The following is a 19,897-nucleotide window of genomic DNA, read 5'->3' as shown; positions in this document are numbered from 1 at the left end:
GAAGGAGAAGAACACGATCCTCTGGAGACAGACCAGCCACGCGGATTGCTTAGCTCCCAGTTGGAAGCGGGCTGTCGTCATCCAGCATACCCGCGGCATTGCTCACCATCCATGACCACCTTCGTCAATTCCAAGGCGGGGCTGCGGGGAGAGAAGGGAGGGGTTACGGGAAGGGAAGTGCGTACAAAAGCCAGTTGGGAGGAGCTGGGAGCCGGCTCCCCCGTGAGACCACATTTCCCAGACTTCAGAGCGGCAACTAAGCCTGGCTCCCTGGGCGCCGCTGGAAGACTTGTGGCATGGGATCGGTAGTCAACATCCTTCGGCCGCCCGAAGTAGACTTCGGTGGGGGGATCTATAGGGATTGGCTAGTGAGAGTTCGAGTCCCGCCCATATATGGTGACGACAGGCAGCTGTCTTGTACTTAAGGCGTCGTGGCCGCGACCGCCCCGCCTTAGCTCCTGCGCTAGAGAGAAACATGTATCGTTTCCGATCACAGCTCTTCACGGGGATTTCTGCTGCCGCCACCGCCCACTCTTACCCGCGCCGCTTCTCGCCTCTGTTGTTAGCCGAAGAATCGCCTCTCAGCCGCCCGCCGCACAGACGCACGAGTAAAAAGTGCAGCTCCATTGGCTGATCCTCGCTAAGCTCCGAGTTTAGGCGGCACCGGGCGTCCCACGATGCCGAAGAATAAGAAGCGGAACACACCCCACCGTGGTGGCAGTGGTGGCGGCGGCTCAGGGGCAGCCGCAACGACGGCGGCGACGGCAGGTAGGAGGGTATCCCCGCCACCGGCATCCCAGTTGCCGGCCGGGCTAGCGAGTCTCTTAGTCTTGGGCCCCGTGGGAGTTGTAGTTCTTTTCCTCTAGACGTTTGCGTCGGCGGGGCGCCTGGCGTGCCGGGGGAACTACACTTCCCAGTGTGCCCCGAGGGCCGTACCTCGCGCGATTTGGATCTGGCGTGCGACCCGAATTCTTGGGCACCCGCCTTGGGGGCAGGGAGGGGACGAATGGGTCCTTGGGATTGAGAGTGGGTCAGGGTCGAGGGTGACCGGGAGCTGGGAACTGTTCTCAAAGGCTGGTGTCTGTTCTCTAGATCACTCCCAGACGGAGGGGGCCAAGCTCGGAGTTGTGTCCTGCTGTCACTGGTCGTTTTTGACTACCCGGCTCCAACATGGAGTTCTCGGGAATGCCAAACGTCCGGCGGGTTTGGACCGGCTCTTGCGTCACGCGGCCTGGGCCTTGCGCGGTAGGGCAGGCGTGACGTGTAGGCGCCCGTGTGGCATCCCGTTCCGCTGCCTTCTTGCTCATCCCGCGTGTCCACGTGGCCCGGCGGAGATGTCGGATGCTGGGGGCCACTGTCCCAGCTTAGGCTCTGCTCCTACCCCTCCCTGACCCCGAGCCCCCAGCTCTTCTGTGACCAGTCGAGGTGACCTCTTGCTTCCCTGAGCCGAAACCTCGTCCTCCTTTGTGCAGTATTCTCTAGGTTCTCTGCTGGGAGCCCGTGTTAGGCGGGGGTGGGGGGTTGGGGGGTGGAGAGCTCAGATTGCAGTTGGCCAAAAGTTTAGGTTTTTGTCTTCTCTTTGCAAAGCTGAAGCTTTTCCCGGATGGGTAGGTGCTTACCTGAATTAATGATACATTATTCCTCACTGTACGGTTAAGAACAACGGACTGAAAGCAGAAATTCCTACGAGACACCGTACTAAAAACTAGTGTTAAACTGGGTAAAAGTCATCTCATTTAATCCTTTTTTGAGACTTTGAAATTAAATATCGGAATATTCTCAGGTGTTATCATATCGGAATACTAGCCATACAAACACAATATCCACTTTGACCCTCAGAATGTTGTGCAAGTAAATAGGCCAGTTTTCTTGTTAAAGTTGATTGGAAACTGGTATTTATTTAAAAAGTTTTCCTGTAGGATTTATAGCTGCACGAAAACTTGTGATCATGTATTAAAATCTAACAATTGACAATAGGAATGCAGGGGTTTTTTTTTGTTTTTTAGCTTTTACATTGTTCTTTATTTTGATTGAATGCTCTTGCTGTTTATGAAGTTCATTCTTGATCAAGATACAAAATACATAGTTTGTTGTGGGATCCATTTGTTTTGTGTGAATTGAAGTTACCTCTTTCTGCCTGAGCTTTTCCTCCCAAGAAGTGAACATTCAAATTCTGTCTCAAGGATTATATTAATTTTATTCTTTAAGTTTACCTTTTGTTGATGAAACAAGTTATGGCGATGTACCAAGCAAAATCATTTTGAAAATGGTAGTGATTACTAATGGCCTCCTTGAATCACAGACAAACCTTTATGCCCTTCTGAAGCTTCCTGCCCAGCCTCCTTCCTTCCTGGTACTTAAAGAATCATCTCTGGAGGCAGTGGGAGATTGTCTTACCTCAAAGCTCATTTGTGACCTTTCATCTGCAGGAAAATAATTCTTTGATTAGTTTATACAACCAAACATGCTTTGACTATCTTTATAACTTTATACTAGAACTTGTTAGCTGTGCTTACCTCTGATAATTGGGGTTTGGAAGTGAGATTTGTTTTGGAAGACCTTAGTAGTAGAGCAGAAGAGGACAAATTGTCATAAACTTGTACTTAAAAGTCCCTTACCTTACTGTTATTTTTTTAAGTGACATCCAGAAAGAATGGGATTCAAGTGATATCTTGTCATGTACAACCAAAAGATAACCAACTTCTCTCATCACTTAATAGGTTTCCCATTTGAATTCTCTAGTTTTAGTGGAGGGGTCTAGGAAGTTAATAATAATTGACCTATTACTCAAGTATGCATATTTGTCATAGCACTTAATTTGAAAAGAGCATTTTTAGGAAAGAATAAAACCTTGTTGGTAAGTAAGCCCTCTAAAAAATAAGGACTTCATGTGTCTAGAGTGCTGCCTCATTAATAGTACTTAGGATCACAAGGTGGGTGAGTGTCACTTAGCTGTCAGACACTTAAACATTCTCTTTCTTGATTTTTTTTTTTTTTAAATCTCTCTCCCTCTTTTTTTTTTTTTTTTCCCTTGAGCCTTGGGAAATCATTGAAACAGAAGGGACCTGAGTAAGAAACTCTTCTTGACAGTTTAAAAATAGGCTGAGTATGAAAAATTAAAAAAATGTAAATTGATTTGTGAATAAATGTTAGTAAAAGCTAGGCAGATGACTCTCAGCTACTACTGTAACTTCAAATCATGAAAACACATGAAGATAGACCTAGAAATAGAGTATGATGTCATACATCTTTGTTTATTTGTTTATTTTTGTCCTAAGCACTATGATTAAGATATTTTGGGCTCTTGGCTTCTTTGCTTATTCTTTATACTTTACTACTTTGGTACATTTTATTCTCTTTTGAGTAGCAGGCAGCTTTGAAAGCCACTTGCTTCCTGTGTTGATTATAAAATCTGCTCATTTCTCTATTTTGATTTAAAAAAAGACAACCCCCCATTGTTGTCTTTTTAAAAGAAAAAAAATCAGCAACAGGCTTAATTAAACTTAGAGGATTTTTGAAAAACTGTCTTAAGTTGTAATATATGACCCAAATTTCTTAAACATAAGGACCTAGTGATATCTAGTGCAATCGTCAATCAGTTCGGGCTCAGAGGTAAATCAGGTGACTCAAGATGACTTTTGGGGCAGAATCTGGGGCGTATTTTAACTCAGAGCTCAGGGTAATTGCTGACTGAGTAATCCTTTTATTAATGTGAAATTCCTATGAAACAAAAGTGGCTAGTGAATATAAATTATTGCTTAGGTTAATGAAGTTGAAAGAAAGTTTCCCCTTTTAAAAAGGAGATTTTTCCTAACAGCACTGATATTTAAAACTGTTGGATATGTTAGAACCTTTCTTTTAAAGGTAATTTATCTAACAGGCTTTTATGCTATATCAAATACCAAAACTTTTGTTTTTTTGGTTCTTAAAATTTGGCTCTCTGGTGGGAGTTCCTGTCGTGGCTTAGCAGCAATAAACCTGACTGGTATCCATGAGGACGCAGGTTCAATCCCTGGCCTCGCTCAGTGGGTTAAGGATCTGGCCTTGCTGTGAACTGTGGTGTAGGTCACAGATAAGGCTCAGGTCCTGAGTTGCTGTGGCTGTGGCTGTGGCATAGGCCGGCAGCTGCAGCTCTAATTCAGTCTCTAGGCTGGGAACTTCCATTTGCTGCAGGTGCAGCCCTTTAAAAGTAAGTAAATAAATACACAAATAAAGTTCGTGTATTTTCAGTCAATGAAGAGCCATTTTTTTTTTTTCTTTTTCTTTTTAGGGCTGCACCTGTAGCATATGGAAGTTCCCAAGCTAGGGGTTGAATTGGAGCTACAGCTGCTGGCCTACGCCACAGCCTTAGCAAGATGGGGTCCTTGTCTGTGACTTAAACTGTAGCTCACAGTGATGCTGGATACTTAACCCAGTGAGCAAAGCCAGGGATCTAAACCACATCCTCATGGATGCTAGTCGGGTTCGTTACTGCTGAGCCGTAAGGGGAGCTCTTACACAAACTTTAAAAGGACACTGTGAGTCTTCCCAAAGGAGTGACAGGAATGTCAACACTTGTGACTAGGAACTCATGTTCACATGTACACCCATTGCAGTAGGAAAGCCATCATACAAATTAGTCACTGGTCACAGTAAGGTGGATTTTTTAAAAGTAGCCGCTTGTGAAATTGGCATGGGAAAAAGTCAAATCTTAAATGCTGCTCAGTTAAATAATTCAGAATCTTAGAAGCAAAAGTCCTGATTTTAAACATAGCATGCCTAGTCTTCATCAGTTTGCTCATTATTTTTCATATACAGAAATGAGGGAGTTCTGTAAAGAAGACTCAGTTTTGATGCTTTCTGTCTCCAGTGGACACGGCCCTGTGACGTCTGCCAGTGAGGACTGGCTGAGACAAGGGAGGCCTCTGTCGGTGCTGGAGGGCCTTTTTGTAGTCCTACCTCTGAAGTGATTCACACACTTGTTCACGTGACTTCTCAGCTTTTCTGTCTACCACGATTCCAGAACAGAAATCCATCCTGTAGTTCACTGCACCGGGAATCACCCAAATAGCCCACCGGAGCTCTTTATAATCTCTTACACGTCTCATTCCCACTGTAGTTCTTTAGTGATAATTACTTCATCCAATTCCGTCATTACTTTCTATGCCATCTTAGATCCACTTGTCAGCATCCTCACTCAACACCTATTTTTAGCCTTTTCCCACCTCAGTTCAAATTGTCTTTAAAAACAACCCATCCATAACTCCATAAATACCCCTTCATGTAAGATGTGTAATCTAAACACTAACCTGTTTAGCATTTAATATTTATTAAGCCCAGTTATTTCCACTGGAAAATCTATTTGTCTTACTCTTATGATGATCTGTGACATCTTACTGGATCTCTTTTCATTGTCTTCAGGATTTGAAGTAATGGTGTGGAAGTAGGTTTTTTTTTTTTTTTTTATCTGTAATACCGGTTTTTGTTATCATCAAAAATGGTGCTGCATGTTGGATAATTGATATATTTCTGAAGTTGATATATACTGTGAATAATATAGTTGGTGCTCTGAAATACATATTAGGTGAACTGGCTTATATTAGAAATAGTTAAGTGTGTTCTCTTGTAAAAAATCATCAAGTGAGTTTGGGTTTTTATTATTGGATTTCTCTTAAGTAAATTTTTAAATTCCCAAGGTAAATATTTGCATATAAATGGCAACAAACTTTTTTACCTCCATTCTCCTTTACCTGCCAGGTGGCCAGCATCGAAACGTTCAACCTTTTAGTGATGAGGATGCATCGATTGAAACAATGAGCCATTGCAGTGGTTACAGCGATCCTTCCAGTTTTGCTGAAGATGGTATGAGTTTTCGGTTTAGATTTGCAGTGTTAGATCAAAGGATGTTTTAGGGGGAGGAATTCTTGTAACTAAGTGTACTGTTACTGTTCCTATCTGCTGCTTTCTGTTTAAATTACAGTGGTTGGTTTTTATTATTCCCTAGGACCAGAGGTCCTGGATGAGGAAGGAACTCAAGAAGACTTAGAGTACAAGTTGAAGGGATTGATTGACCTAACCCTGGATAAGAGGTAGCAAATACTGGAACTGCTCTTTGTTCTGGGTGATTCTGTCAGCCACTTTTCATTTAAAATATGGGCACTTCTTTCCTTTAACATTATGTTTTTCTAAAGCTTGCCTTATTTATTTTGGATATTTTAATGTTTCTTATACCTTTGGACTCTTAATGTAGATAGAAACATGCCACTAGAATTTAGATTATTTGACTCAGATTAGTCACTGTTCCAGCATAAAAGCACATAACTATTTGATAATTGAAATGGATTTGTTCAATTAAAAAGTTAATCTTCAACTAGAAGGGATTACTAATCTTTGCAAAATATCAAAGTTAAATTGTTTTCTTACATAACAGTAGCTGTAAAAACCAACTTAAACCAAATGGAATTATAAAGCCCAGAAGATGTAAATAAGAACTCTAGACTTTTGTAGTGTTAAAAAAATGAGTTTACTTTAATATGAAATGTAGGAGAACATGTCTTACACATTGAAACTGTAAAATACTATGTTGCCATCTAAAGCTGTGGTTATTAAACTAATAAACAGAAAAATGGTATGATATAAAGGAGCTTAAAATCTTCTGTGTAATAATGCGTTACAGATGAAAATTTTCTGTGTAATAATGCGTTACAGATGAAAATTAATTTATTGAAAGATGGTGAGAGCTTGATGAAAATTAGATTTAAAAAAATCTGTAAACAGAAAAAATTGAGAGGGAAATAAGCTAAATTTTTAAAAGTCTCATTGACTAATGGTACATTCCAACTGGATCCTCTTTCTCTTGTTTTGTTCTAAATAGTGCGAAGACAAGGCAGGCAGCTCTTGAAGGTATTAAAAATGCACTGGCTTCAAGGATGCTTTATGAGTTTATTCTGGAAAGAAGAATGACTTTAACTGATAGCATTGAACGCTGTCTGAAGAAAGGTAATATCCTTACTTTTCAGTCACAGTCACAGAACTGGAAAATGTGCCACCCTGTAAAGTGCTACTTGTTTATAGCACCAGAAGGCTGTTTCACTCATAACTTTGTAATTGGCAGGGAATATGCCAGACTTGTTAGAATTCAAAATCAGACTTGTTAGAAGCTTTGTTTTTGTTTACTACAGTTGGAAGCTAGGAAGATTGGGGTGGAGTGTCATCTTTTCTTGTATTGGAAGAGATGATTGCCATTCTCTTTGTATATAAGAAAGGCTTGAAAGCTTGTGTCAGATGTCAACAAAAAGTCTTTTTTAAAAAGCCATCCTACTTTATTTTTCTAAAATTGGAAAAGTATCATAACTTTTTACCTCATTTTTTTATTTAAAACATCAGTCATACCTGATGGTGACATCATTTCAGGGTATCTTTTTTATTTAAAACATCAGTCATACCTGATGGTGACATCATTTCAGGGTATCCTTTGGAATATTTGAATTCTAGAACTTTGTAATAGAGATTCTGGAATTCATATTGTTATAATCATAGAACTTTTAAGAACTTTTAAGAGACCTTAAAGATTAAGTCTGGAATCATCAGACTTGCAGTTGTGAGAACCATTAGAATTAAAAAGATTTGAGGCTGCCAGCTTAATTGTTTGGCCAAGTAAGAACATTATGAAAATAATTAGCTTCTACTATCATTTTCACTTTAGCAACAAAGTATTTGCAGCACTGGAGTTCCCGGGTGGCTCAGTGGAAACGAATCTAACTAGGAACCATGAGGTTGTGGGTTCGATCTCTGGCCTCGCTCAGTGGGTTAAGGATCCTGCATTGCTGTGGCTGTGGTGTAGGCCGGCAGCTGTAGCTCCCAATTGGACCCCTAGCCTGGGACCCTCCATATATTGCAGATGTGGCCCTAAGAAGCAAAAAAAAAAAAAAAAAAGTAGTATTTGCAGCACCAAAAATGTAGAAGCACATTTAAATTGAATGAGCTTAGTTTTATGTCCTTATTCTCATTTCGCCTCTGTTGAAAGCTTTGTCGGGAATGGGTGTTTGGAAATCTTTGGTCTAATCTACTCAATGTAGAGGAAAAAAAAAAAAAGAAGGGCCTAGGAAACAGGCTGGTCTAAAGTTACATAACTTGTTAGAGGTCTAGTTGTTAGTAGAGCCAACTTTTTTGAGAGGTTACAGTGACTTTGTTGAAGGTGCTTACATTGAAACTGTCTCCTAGGTGTTACCATTGTGCCTCAGCAGATTAGAAACCCAGCTAGTATCAGTAATGATGCGGGTTTGACCCCTGGCCTTGTTCACTGAGTTAAGGATCGGGCAGCTGTGAACTGTGGTGTGGGTCGCAGATGGGGCTCAGATCCCATGTTGGTTGCTGTGGCTGTGGCGTAGGCCAGCAGCTGTAGTTCTGATTCAGCCCATAGCGTGGGTACTTGCATATGCCTAAAGTGAGGCCCTAAAAAGAAAAAAAAAAAAAAAAAAGTAGGTGTTAATTTACATTTTATAGATGAGGAAATTGGTTTTTCGAATTTTTTGGCTGGTAAGTGGTAGACCTAGAATTTGAGTGAGGTCTGTTTCCAGAGTTTGAGGTCTTTAACCTTGCTAGGTTTATAGCTTCTGTCAAAACTTAAAGCATATTATGGGTTTCATAGATGGTAGGTGTTATTTCGAAATTAAACAAATTTGCGAAATTGCTGCCTTAATAAGTCTACTTAACGACTTAGAGTTGCACTGTGACTTCTTTTGCAGGTAAAAGTGATGAGCAGCGTGCAGCTGCAGCCTTGGCGTCTGTTCTTTGTATTCAGTTGGGTCCTGGAATTGAAAGTGAAGAGGTCTTAAAGACTCTCGGACCCGTCCTGAAGAAGATCATTTGTGATGGAACAGCTAGTATCCAGGCTAGGCAAACTGTAAGTATCGAAGTTTTAAATTTCTAGATCGATCTAGGCATGACACTCACACCTTGTGAGAAATGTTCTAGGAAAGTTGCTTTTATTACCATTTTATTCTCATTTGGTTTTCGTTTTAGTGAGTGGATTCAATATGACAGTTGTCTTAAATTTTCTGAGACTCAATAGAGCATCCCAGATAGAGCAAATTTCTACATATTTGGAATTGAAAATCGTATGCTGATAGGAAATACAGTGCTATGTTCAGTTTAGAATGATCTAGTTTTTATTGGACTTCAATGGTCTAGACATTGTTTATTGTGCGGTTATTTTTTATTCTAGTAAGTGTAATGGAGTGTTTGAACAAAAAAGTTTTTGGCTGCTGTGGCCTACAAGTTCTTAGGGGAAAGCTGAATGCTATGGCTACGTGGGTAGATTTGATAGATATAGAAAACTCTGAAGCTCTGACTTGTGAAATGTTCATCTGGTTTGGGGGTTTGGGAAAGCTTTTTTTCCCAAGGGATATTCACCACTTATGACATGTGACTTAATTCTGGATTTTGGCAGAGGGGAGAGTGTTGGTTGGTTTTTGGTGTGCTCAGAAGTGATTTAAATGATCACATGAACATGTTTTGCTTTATCGCAGAAACATACAAAGTGGCTTTAGTGGATTTGGAAAGTGTGTTTGAATCTTAGTAGAATTTAAGATTGGAGTCTTTGAGTTCCTGTGGAGTCTTTGAGTTCCTGTTGTGGCGCAGCATAAAATGAGTCTGACCAGTAACCCTGAGGTTGTGGGTTCAATCCCTTGCCTTGCTCAGTGGGTGGTTAAAGATCTGGTATTGCCGTGAGTTGTGGTGTAGGTCGCAGACGTGGCTTGGATCCTGCATGGCTGTGGTGGAGGCCGGCAGCTACAGCTCTGATTCAGCCCTTGGCCCAGGAACCTCTGTATTGCCGTGGGTGTGGCCCTAAAAAGCAAAAAAAAAAAAAAAAAAAAAAAAAAAAGATTGGAATCTTAATCTTAATAGATCCTAAGAATTTAATCTTAGTGGGTTTGCATCTTGAGCTGTTTGCCTTAACAAGAAAACCAGTTCAAGTTTAAAACTTTTTAATACTGATTATTCAAATTAGCTTCCTCTTTAGTATTTACCTGAGGTAAATTATATTAATCTTTGTAGCAGATAAACCTTGAAATCTTAGTGGCTTAATAAAAGTTTATGTCATGTTTGTATCACTGCCCAGTCCAGTCAGCAGGGTTGCTAGGCATCTGTGCTGCAGCTCTGCCCTACCTCTGGGTCCTTTTCAGATGTCAGCTATGGCAGCTGGATAGGGAAGGCCAGGGGACAGAGGCCTGTCACGTCTGCCCAGAGTTCCTTGGTTTACCAACTGTGTGCACGCTGGGTATGGTTGAGCTGTTGCTCCTGGAGGCGAAGGAATAGGAGTTTGGTGACCTTATAGGAATCTCTGCCCTCCAATAGTTAGTAATCCTAAAATGTTGAATGAAGCTTTGCTTTTAAACTGTTTTTCCTTTTGGGGCACTGTGATGCAACTTTTATTTAAATAATTCAGGGCTGTAGTGGTATTTGAAATGATTAGATATTTGGGGCAATTTTGATTGCATGTGAGTTTGTTGTCCTCTAAAGGCACTTTCTTCATACCTCTCACTCTTGCTGTGAATTTAAAAAAGACAGCTTACCATTTTTCTGCATATTAACAGAAGGAATCTTTACTAAGTGCAGGCAGTCCTAATTTTTAATCTGCCATTTCTCTTAGTAATCAAAAGGAGAGAGGTGGGCTTGCTTCGGCTGCTTACTCAGGAGATGGGGTTACAGTTGGGAGTTTTCCTTTAGTGAGAATAATGCTTCAGCTACTTTTGGATTTTAACAGTGTCCAGTTTTTACCAGGATGAACTAATTGAAAATAAAATAGTGACACCAAGCGGATGAGTATTACAAGTGCCCTCACAGCACTGGAACAGAACTGGCTGAAACCTGGGCGTGTGAATGGTGACTTTAAAGATTAGAAACTTAAAAGCTTTGGTGGTACTTGGAACCGCATGAAGGAGTTTCAGTGATAACAGAGACAAAGGGAATGAAGACTAATAAAGCCTTACAAACTTCCAATTCTGTTTTTATGTGATGAAATTCCTTGAGCCAGTGTTCTGTGAATTGATTTATGTTGCAAGTAGATTGCATGTAAATATTCTCCACCTGTTTTTTTAGGTAAGCTTTGCCTTGGTCATCTTGGAATGTACTCACTTGTTTAGCCCTTCCTCCCACCTCCTAAAAGCAATTACAGGATTCCTAACCGCCTTCCAGCATATTCCAAAAGAAGTAAAATCTGAGTTAATGAGAGATCTTTCTCTAAGTGACAAGTGTGAGGACAGTTATTTAAATTTTTTGGGGATTTGCGTTTTAAAGGTTTTTAGTAGAGAGAGTAGGTGTCTTTATTTCCAATTCCAGACTTCATCTCTGCCTTTGACTTGGAGTTGACGTTTGAGGTGATCTGCTAGATGAACCAAGGAGGAGCCGAGAGAAGCAGAGTAGCTTTCTTTAAAGCCGTCTCTGAGTTTAGTCGCAGACCCACGTGGGTTTTAGCCCTGAACTCTTGGCCCTGTATTCCTGTATTTTTGTGTTTTGCTTGAGACCTAATGTAGTCATGTACTCGAGACACTTTTCACATTGAATTAGTAAAGTAGGAAGATGTAGAATTCATAAGAAAATGACAAACACTAATGTCCGTTTTCCTTTTGCTTTTTTTCAGTGTGCAACTTGCTTTGGTGTTTGCTGTTTTATTGCCACAGATGACATCACTGTAAGTAGACAGCTGTTTGTTCCAGTTTTTTGCACGTTTGTCATTTAAGATGGTCACTGTATTTCCTGTTCTTACGCATCAGGAGCTGTATTCAACTTTGCAGTGTTTGGAAAATATCTTCACCAAGTCTTATCTCAAAGAGAAGGACTCTAATGTAATTTGCAGCACCCCTAACACAGCCCTTCACATCAGCTCGCTTCTCGCGTGGACGTTGTTACTGACCATATGCCCACTCAGTGAAGTCAAGAAAAAGCTCGAGATGTATGTATTTCTCGTTTCTTATTTTATGAAAATGTGATGGATTGTGTTCATATGGTAATGACTGACTCTCTTCTAGGCATGTCCATAAACTTCCAAGCCTCCTCTCTTCTGATGATGTAAACATGAGAATCGCTGCGGGTGAATCTCTGGCGCTTCTGTTTGAATTGGCCAGAGGAATGGAGAGTGTAAGTATCTGGCTCGTAAAGCAAAAAACTTGTGTCTCAAGGACCATTAATCCGTCGTTACCCTCACGATTAAGAGCTTGGTGATAACTTGAGAGTGTGGCACACTTGAGACTCTAGTGAGATTGTCCTGCTTCTTGGACGTGGTGATAGAATACTTCTAAGAGCATAAAGTAGTAGGCGTTGTAGGGCAGTCTTTGAATGTAGTTCATTATATACCTAATTGTTGCTGCCTCTGGAACTGAAGTTTGGGTACAACTGTGTTACTCATGGAGAAAGTTGTCCTTTCTTATCTGTGGATCTGCTTGGATTTCTCAGACATGAGATGCATTAACATAAATCAGGCTTGGAGGAGTTCCTGTCATGGCTCAGGGAAAGTGAATCTGACTCGCATCCATGAGGACGCAGGTTCGATCCCTGGCCTTGCTTAGTGGGTTAAGGATCCGGTGTTGCCGTGAGCTGCGGAATAAATTGAGGATGTGGCTCGGATTTGGTGTGGCTGTGGCTGTGGTGTAGGCTGGCAGCTGTATCTCTGATTTGACCCCTAGCCTGGGAATCTCCATGTGCCGTGGGTGCAGACCTAAAAAGACCAAAAAAAAAAAAAAAAAAAAAAAAATCAGGCTTGGATGCTTTATAATAAATGTCAGACAAAATGGATGAAATATTAAGTCAGTGTAGGTTTGGGACTAAGTCAGATGAGCTTAGTTACTGTCTAACTTTTCTAAGCCAAAGATGGAAAAGCTACATGGCCCTTTAGCCTGGGACATGTGCTTTGCAGTTCTTCACCGCTGTCTGCTCATGGTTGTCTTTTTCACCACACTTTGGCTTTCAGAGGTATTTGAGTTTGTGGAAGGTGCTCCATCGTCCTGGTGCTGTTGCAGGTTTAGCACTGAAAAGTCTTGTTCTAGGAAACCCTTCGTCGTAGGCTATGTGGGACAGCTGATCACCCTGCTTTGTGATCTCTGTCATAGAGAATCTTGGGTTACTTAACAGCTGATTTTTAATTTAAGAGCAAGACTGTATTTCTTTTTTTTGTTTGTTTTTTTGCTATTTCTTTGGGCCGCTCCCGCGGCATATGGAGGTTCCCGGGCTAGGAGTCCAGTCGGAGCTGTAGCCACTGGCCTACGCCAGAGCCACAGCAACGCGGGATCCGAACCACGTCTGCAACCTACACCACAGCTCACGGCAACTACGGATCCTTAACCCACTGAGCAAGGCCAGGGACCGAACCCGAAACCTCATGGTTCCTAGTCGAATTCGTTAACCACTGTGCTACGATGGGAACTCCAAGACTGTATTTCTGAAATGAAAATTTTTCTGCAATCAAGGAAGTTATTAACAGTGGCTAACTCTACATAAGGTTAACATGTGTTCTGGATTGCCTCAGTTCTTCATATTCCATTCTAGGCCTGTGTTTTGTTGCTCCCCTCCACCCCTGCTATATTTTTTTTTTTGTCCTCCTAGGGTTGCATGTATGGCTTATGGAGGTTCCAGGCCAGGGGTCAAATTGGAGCTGTAGCCACTGGCCTACACCAGAGCCGTAGAGATGCAGGAACCGAGCCTTGTCTGTGCAACCTACACCACAGCTCACGAACCCACTGAGCGAGGCCAGGGATCATACCCATGTCCTCACGGATGCTAGTCAGGTTCGGGTTTGTTAATCGCTGAGCCACAATGGGAACTCCACACCCCTGCTTTTTTTGAAAGATAGGTATGAATTAAAAGTAAGTTAATAATACTGTCAGCCTTAATATAATGAAGTCTCTTTATGTGAGAAATTGGACTCAACCGTTGAGCAATAAATTTAATTTTATTGAGCTAGTTAATGGCTCCTTAACCTCAAGGCACAGAAGCCAGATGTTCCAGTTTTTAATCTTGTATTCCTCCTCTGACTGGAAATGGTAATTCTTTTCTTCTTCCTTGGAAATGCATCTTAAAAGTGAACAATTTAAATTATACATACTGAATTTGTTTGAAGTTGTGTAAATATATTACTGCCTACATATCATGTTTTCTGACTTAATAAATCATAGGTGATAGCCAGGAGAACTCATCCAGACGTGTTTAATTTGACCTAAGTCCTTGTCAAAGACAAAAATGAACTGGGTTGCTATTTTTGTTGAGTAACTTTTTTGAAGGAAGATGAGTGTCTAGTGGTGGGTTGGGTAGTTGTAAGGTGTACAGAAAATTAATTAAACCATAGTTTGATTTAAAGTTAGGATTTTGTAGCATGATTGCTAATGTAATTATGCCCAAGGTTTTTTTCATCTATCTATCTATCTGTCTAAATAATGGATATTTATGGTTCAAACCTTAGATATTCTTCCTGCAGAACCTCATGTTTTGTTTGACAGTAAACATCCTCACACAGGGGTAATTGCTGCCCTGATGGTTTAAAGTCCAATTCTATTTAAGTTCCTCTAAATCTGGAATATTGACATAGTAGACTTTATTACTTATTGGGCACATTTATATTTATTGTCTTATCCTTAAAACTGTCATGTGTGAGGGTAGATAGTTTCTTTTTACAGGTGACAAAACACATTCATAATTTTTAAAACTTGGTTTAGTGAGGAGTAAATTTGAGATTCTGATCCAGGACTTTGGACCCTGTTGTGTGGTAATAACTATGCAATTTTCTTTTCATTATTGATAAGACCTAATTGTGCCTCCAAGAACCCCTTTTTCATTTGTCCCTAAGTGCGTAATTTTACTATACAATTATCCCAAACTCCGGTAAATTAGCTTTTGGGTGCTGTTTATGGACTATTTTTGTCATGTTTTATGTATATGTACGTGTGTGTGTTTCCTCCTGACCAGGACTTTTTTTATGAAGACATGGAGTCTTTGACTCAGATGTTGAGGGCTTTGGCTACAGATGGAAATAAACACCGGGCCAAAGTCGATAAGAGGAAGCAGCGGTCGGTGTTCAGAGACATCCTGAGGGCGGTGGAGGTAGGCCTTTTAAAATTTTTTTAATTATTTGATTTTTAAAATTTTTATTTATTTTTTTAAACAGCTACACTCATAGCATATGGAAGTTCCTAGGCTAGGAATTGAATCTGAGCCACACAGATTTGGCAACGCTGGGTCCTTTTACCCTGCTGCGCTGGGCCGGGTATCGAACCCAAGCCAAGCCACCGCAGTTGTATCCTTGACACACTGTGCCACAGCGGGAACTCGAGAGATAGACCTCTTAATGCTGGAATTTTGAAGTTCGATTCTTGCATACCAGGCTTGACATTTGGGTGGTTTTGCTGATTGAACTTCGCCTTTGACTAAAATCTTTCTCTCATTTTAAGACAGAACAAGTTTTTAACAACAAAAATTTCTTTTTAAAGAAAGGGAAATTTAATTCAGATATTATAGAAGTTTTCTTTTTAATGTTAAGACAATCAAAAAGGTTCATGTGATAGAAATGTGTTTCACTTTGGTGGTGTTGCCACCATTGAAGCAAGGGTGTATGATAGTGAATTATTTTTTGTGAATAGTAAATTACTGCCTAGTCCCTTTAAGCAAAGACCGTTGTGATCTCCCCAGGAAGGCTAGTTGCTAAACTGAAATAACACCCCCCAGCATCTTAGCAGGGTCACTTAGAAATCATTTTTTGATGCTTGAATCCCTACTGTAGTCCTCTAACCTGCCCTAGCCTCCCTGGCCAGTACATTGATTTAGAAACCTTTAGAGATCAGAACATACGGTTAAAGTGACTCTAGGACAAGGGCACTCTTATTGTGGAGAATAGCAATTTTTTGTGTGTGGCCAGGTAAAAACATTTCTTGGATATAAAGGATAAGTTTCTCAGGTTCATGCTATCTGATAGGGCAGTCCATTAAAGAATATTACCAATTACGACTCAGCCATAAAAAAGAACAACATAATGCCGTTTGCAGCAACATGGACGGAACTAGAGACTCTCATCCTGAGTGAAATAAGTCAGAAAGAGAAAGACAAATACCATATGATATCACTTACATCTGGAATCTAATATGAGGCACAAATGAAGCTCTCCACAGAAAAGAAAATCATGGATTTGGAGAATAGACTTGTGGTTGCCTGGGGGGAGGGGGAGGGAGTGGGAGGGATGGGGAGCCTGGGGTTAATGGATGCAAACTATTGCTCTTGGAATGGATTTACCGTGAGCTCCTGCTGTGTAGCACTGAGAACTATGTCTAAATACTTACATCACAACACAACAATGGGAGGAAAAAGTATGTATACGTGTATGTGTAGCTTGGTCCCCATGCTGTGCAGTGGGAAAAATAAATAAATTAAAAAAAAAAAAGAATATTACCAAGGCGTCGTTCAGTGTGACATGTACGTGAAATTTTAGGGTGGGGATTTCAACAATTTTAAATTGGTGGACTGAGGGTTTGGGAATGGCAAAGACACACTTTTGTGTATGCAATGGGTGATCCCTGGGATCTGCTGTATGTGGCACAAGGAGCTCTACTCGGAACTGTTTCATAATTACACGTATGGGAATGGATATGTGTATGTGTGTGGCTGAATCACTTTGCTATATAGCAGATATTAACACAGCACTGAAAATCAAAATTAAAGAAAAGTAAATACAATTTTTAAGGAGTTCCCTGGTGCCCTATTGATTAAGGATCTGGTGTTGTCACTGTGTCTCAGGCCACTGCTGTGGCACAGATTCAGTCCCTGGCCTGGGAACTTTGTATGTCACAGGTGTGGCCCCCCCAAAAAATATATGTAAGCGTAAAAAAGTTTTAATGTAAAAAATTTTCTTATCATGGAAACTATTCCAGTATTTGGATCCCGTAACCTCCAAAAGATAAAATGATATGTCCTAGATTTTTCTGGATTAGACCCGATTTCAGATTTTCTGTCTTGAATGATCCTGTCCAGGTAATAGGTTTTAAGGGTTGGTAGGACCCAACAGGCCCCATTGAATACAGGCCCCCTCAGCCTGGGCCGGCCCCATAGCCCTGACTCTCCTGAGAAAGGTACAGATGAAATCTGAACTTGCACCAGCTTTCACAAGCCTCCTGGTGTGTCCGTCTGTGTCCTCCCTGCCTCCCCGCTAGCCCTCTAGGCACTGCTGAAAATGAAAGCTCTCTGTTTGCTTCATTCTCCTCTAGTGTAAGGCTCACAGCCTTAACCCACCCTCACCTCCTTATCTCAGTTTCTGTTCCTTCTCTGCTCTTGGACTCGGTTCCTTGTTCCTCCAGCCCTGCTTCAGGGCACCTGCCTAGTCTCAGAGCTGTGCTAAGTGTTCTTATCTCTTCTTTCATTGAAACCCAGCTCTCTGAAGGACTCTGTTTCTTTGATGGATCTTTGAAAGAAAGATGGTCCAACTGCTACAGAGAATTGTCCATTTGGGGTGTGATGGCTGTTGCCTCACCATTTCTTTACATCCGAAAACCCTTCTTGAAGCTCATGTGTTAAATCAGCAGACATTTAATATGTTAGGTGCTTGGACATACAGTTATCTTATTTCAGTCCCATTACAACTCTCAAGCAATAGAATTATCTTTTTAAGGAAAAATGAAGACCCAAGGAATAAATGACAGTAAGTAGCAAAGCTGGAATTTGAACGCACTGTCCTGTGCTGCTTTTCAGCAGGGCCAAATGCTGCAGGTAGGTCAGGTGAGAGGGAATGAAGCATGTCTATTGGATTTGTCAGCTTGGTCATCGGTGACCAAGTGCAGCTTCAGTACAGCGATGGAGCAAAGGCAGGTTGAAGTGGTTTGAAAGTGAATGGGAAGTGGAAGAGTTGACTATTATTTTTAAAAATGTGGCTGAAATGGGAACGGGAAGAGAGTTGATAGCCGGATTGTGGGAGGGTTTGTTGTTTTGTTTTAGCTGCTGGAGACAGTTTATGGGAGAAGGAACGGATAGAGAAAGGAGCATTTGGAAGTGTAAGCAAAAGATTGGGAGTGTGATGTGGTTGAAAAGTAATAACTAACATCGAAGGGCAGGAGGGCCTGTCTGTCTGATTGAGGAGGATGGAATAGGCAAGGATGCTGCGAGTTCTGTCTGGTGTCTCAGTGTTTTCTGAAATAACAAAGGCTGAAATAATAGAATCCCACTGGTCTTTTTTGAACTGTTAACAGACCAGTTGCTGTAGGTGCTTCACAGACATGCTGTCTTAGACCTCTGCTGATTCTCTGTCGTAGAGGTTCGATAGCCCCATCTTACAGGCAAGAGAACACACCCAGACAGGTTAAATCACTTGCCAGGGAGGGGCATAACCACTAAGCATGTTCACAAAGTCCCAAGATGCACATTCTGTTCTGCATAAGCTGCTGCCTCTGCCGAGAGAGGTGGGCTGGTGGTTCCTCTCGTCGTGGTCTTACATCTCAGGTCCATCCCCCTCCTTCTGTGGTCTCTGTGAAGAGCCCCTGTTCCCTCCCTTCCCGGTTGCTCTTCCATATCGTGAGTCATCAAAGAGTGGAGCAGCCTTTCCTGCCCCCCCCTCACGTTCTCTCACCGCTCTGGGTGACTTCTCCATGTGTTTGGGAATGTGAATTTCCATTTCATTTGGGCCCCCCTTTTGTGGTTATGCTTTAGAAATTATCCTGTGGCAAAATTCTGTTCCCTCTCTGAAGCCTTAAATTCAAACATTATCCCTCATTTTCTTAATAAGACTCCTCTTAGGCCCTTGGCAACCCTCTGGTTGCTCATCCTCCTTTTTGGTTGGTCTATCAACCCCATCTTCACTTTCCTAGATTTTTTGCTTCCCTGAATTCCACTGCTGACTTGTAGGGATGTCTTGGCTTTCTGACTTGTCCTGCAGCCTTCTCCCCTGCTGCACCAATCCTAGACCCGTACAGTATCTGACTTCCCCCCAAGTTTGCTGAGTGCCATCGAAATGTAAAAACATGTACAACAGTGTGGTTTTGCCATTAATATTTACCCAAACTTAGTTGTGCCTTCAAGTCTACCATAGTGAGACAAATTAATTCTACGCCCTTAGGATAGTACTTCTGCTTTCTGGTCTATTCCTACGTATGTCAGGGATGGAGATGTGGCTTTAGACCATACTGTTCATTTTAACATGTGTTTATCTATTTAGAAATTATGTTTATGTAGGCTCTCTTTAGGTCCTTTTAGTTCCTCTTGTAATTTTTGTCCTTTTTTTGACCAGGAACGGGATTTTCCAACAGAAACTGTTAAATTTGGTCCTGAACGCATGTATATTGATTGCTGGGTGAAAAAACGTACTTATGACACATTTAAGGAGATTCTTGGATCAGGGATGCAGTACCACTTGCAGGTGAGTCGGTGACATCTTTCTCTATGTTTGCTTTTTTGTTTGTTTGTTTGTTTGTTTTTTGGGCTGAGCTCATGGCATGCAGAAATTTCTGGGCCAGGGATTGAACCCAAGCCATAGCAGTGACAATCCAAATCTTTAAACTGCTAGGCCATCAGAGAACTCCTGTGTTTGCTAAGGGAGCAGTTTTGAATGTACCTCACTTAATTGGCTTTTGAAGCTTGAGTATACAGAAGATTTTCAGCTTAGTGATAATACAAAATAGAAAATTTATTTTTGGAAAATAAATTGCGTAAATGTGAAACTGTCCTTCCTGTTTTGTGTTGTGTTATGTTTGGTGGAGCATCTCTAAAGCTGTTGGAGCCCTATTGGTATCTTTGTTGGAAAGCAAATAGTTTGCTAGAGCTTTCTTGAATGTAAGGCATTGGAAAACAGTTTGGTTTTATGAGAAACCGAGGGAAAATATGTGACCTAAGTTCACATTTATAAACTTCACATAACTTGTCACGCAGATTTCACTTTATGTAGTTAAAAAAAAGA

The 19,897-nt window shown here is 41.3% G+C and overlaps 1 protein-coding gene across 4 annotated transcripts in view; it reads left to right on the top strand.

Moving 5' to 3' along the window:
• The window catches only part of IFRD1 (interferon related developmental regulator 1), a 50,911-nt gene that overhangs the window by 27,463 nt on the left and 3,551 nt on the right, over positions 1-19,897 (top strand). The window contains exons 1-11 of one of the 4 annotated variants that reach the window (XM_021078531.1): positions 811-1,482; positions 1,588-1,720; positions 5,737-5,841; positions 5,984-6,068; positions 6,854-6,978; positions 8,727-8,884; positions 11,624-11,674; positions 11,757-11,935; positions 12,012-12,120; positions 14,938-15,072; positions 19,232-19,360. In XM_021078531.1, coding sequence (XP_020934190.1) covers positions 5,793-5,841; positions 5,984-6,068; positions 6,854-6,978; positions 8,727-8,884; positions 11,624-11,674; positions 11,757-11,935; positions 12,012-12,120; positions 14,938-15,072; positions 19,232-19,360 — 1,020 coding nt within the window. In that variant the 5' untranslated portion in view covers positions 811-1,482; positions 1,588-1,720; positions 5,737-5,792. Of the gene's footprint in view, positions 1-478; positions 769-810; positions 1,483-1,587; positions 1,721-5,736; positions 5,842-5,983; positions 6,069-6,853; positions 6,979-8,726; positions 8,885-11,623; positions 11,675-11,756; positions 11,936-12,011; positions 12,121-14,937; positions 15,073-19,231; positions 19,361-19,897 lie in introns of those variants that run through there. The other 3 variants (NM_001007519.1, XM_005673237.3, XM_013985699.2) reach the window with 3 other exon arrangements.

The sequence above is a fragment of the Sus scrofa genome, chromosome 18, assembly GCF_000003025.6.
Source record: "Sus scrofa isolate TJ Tabasco breed Duroc chromosome 18, Sscrofa11.1, whole genome shotgun sequence".
NCBI lineage: Eukaryota > Metazoa > Chordata > Mammalia > Artiodactyla > Suidae > Sus > Sus scrofa.
The sequence above is the reverse complement of the archived record's forward strand: the minus strand, read 5'-3'. Positions and strand labels throughout refer to the sequence as shown.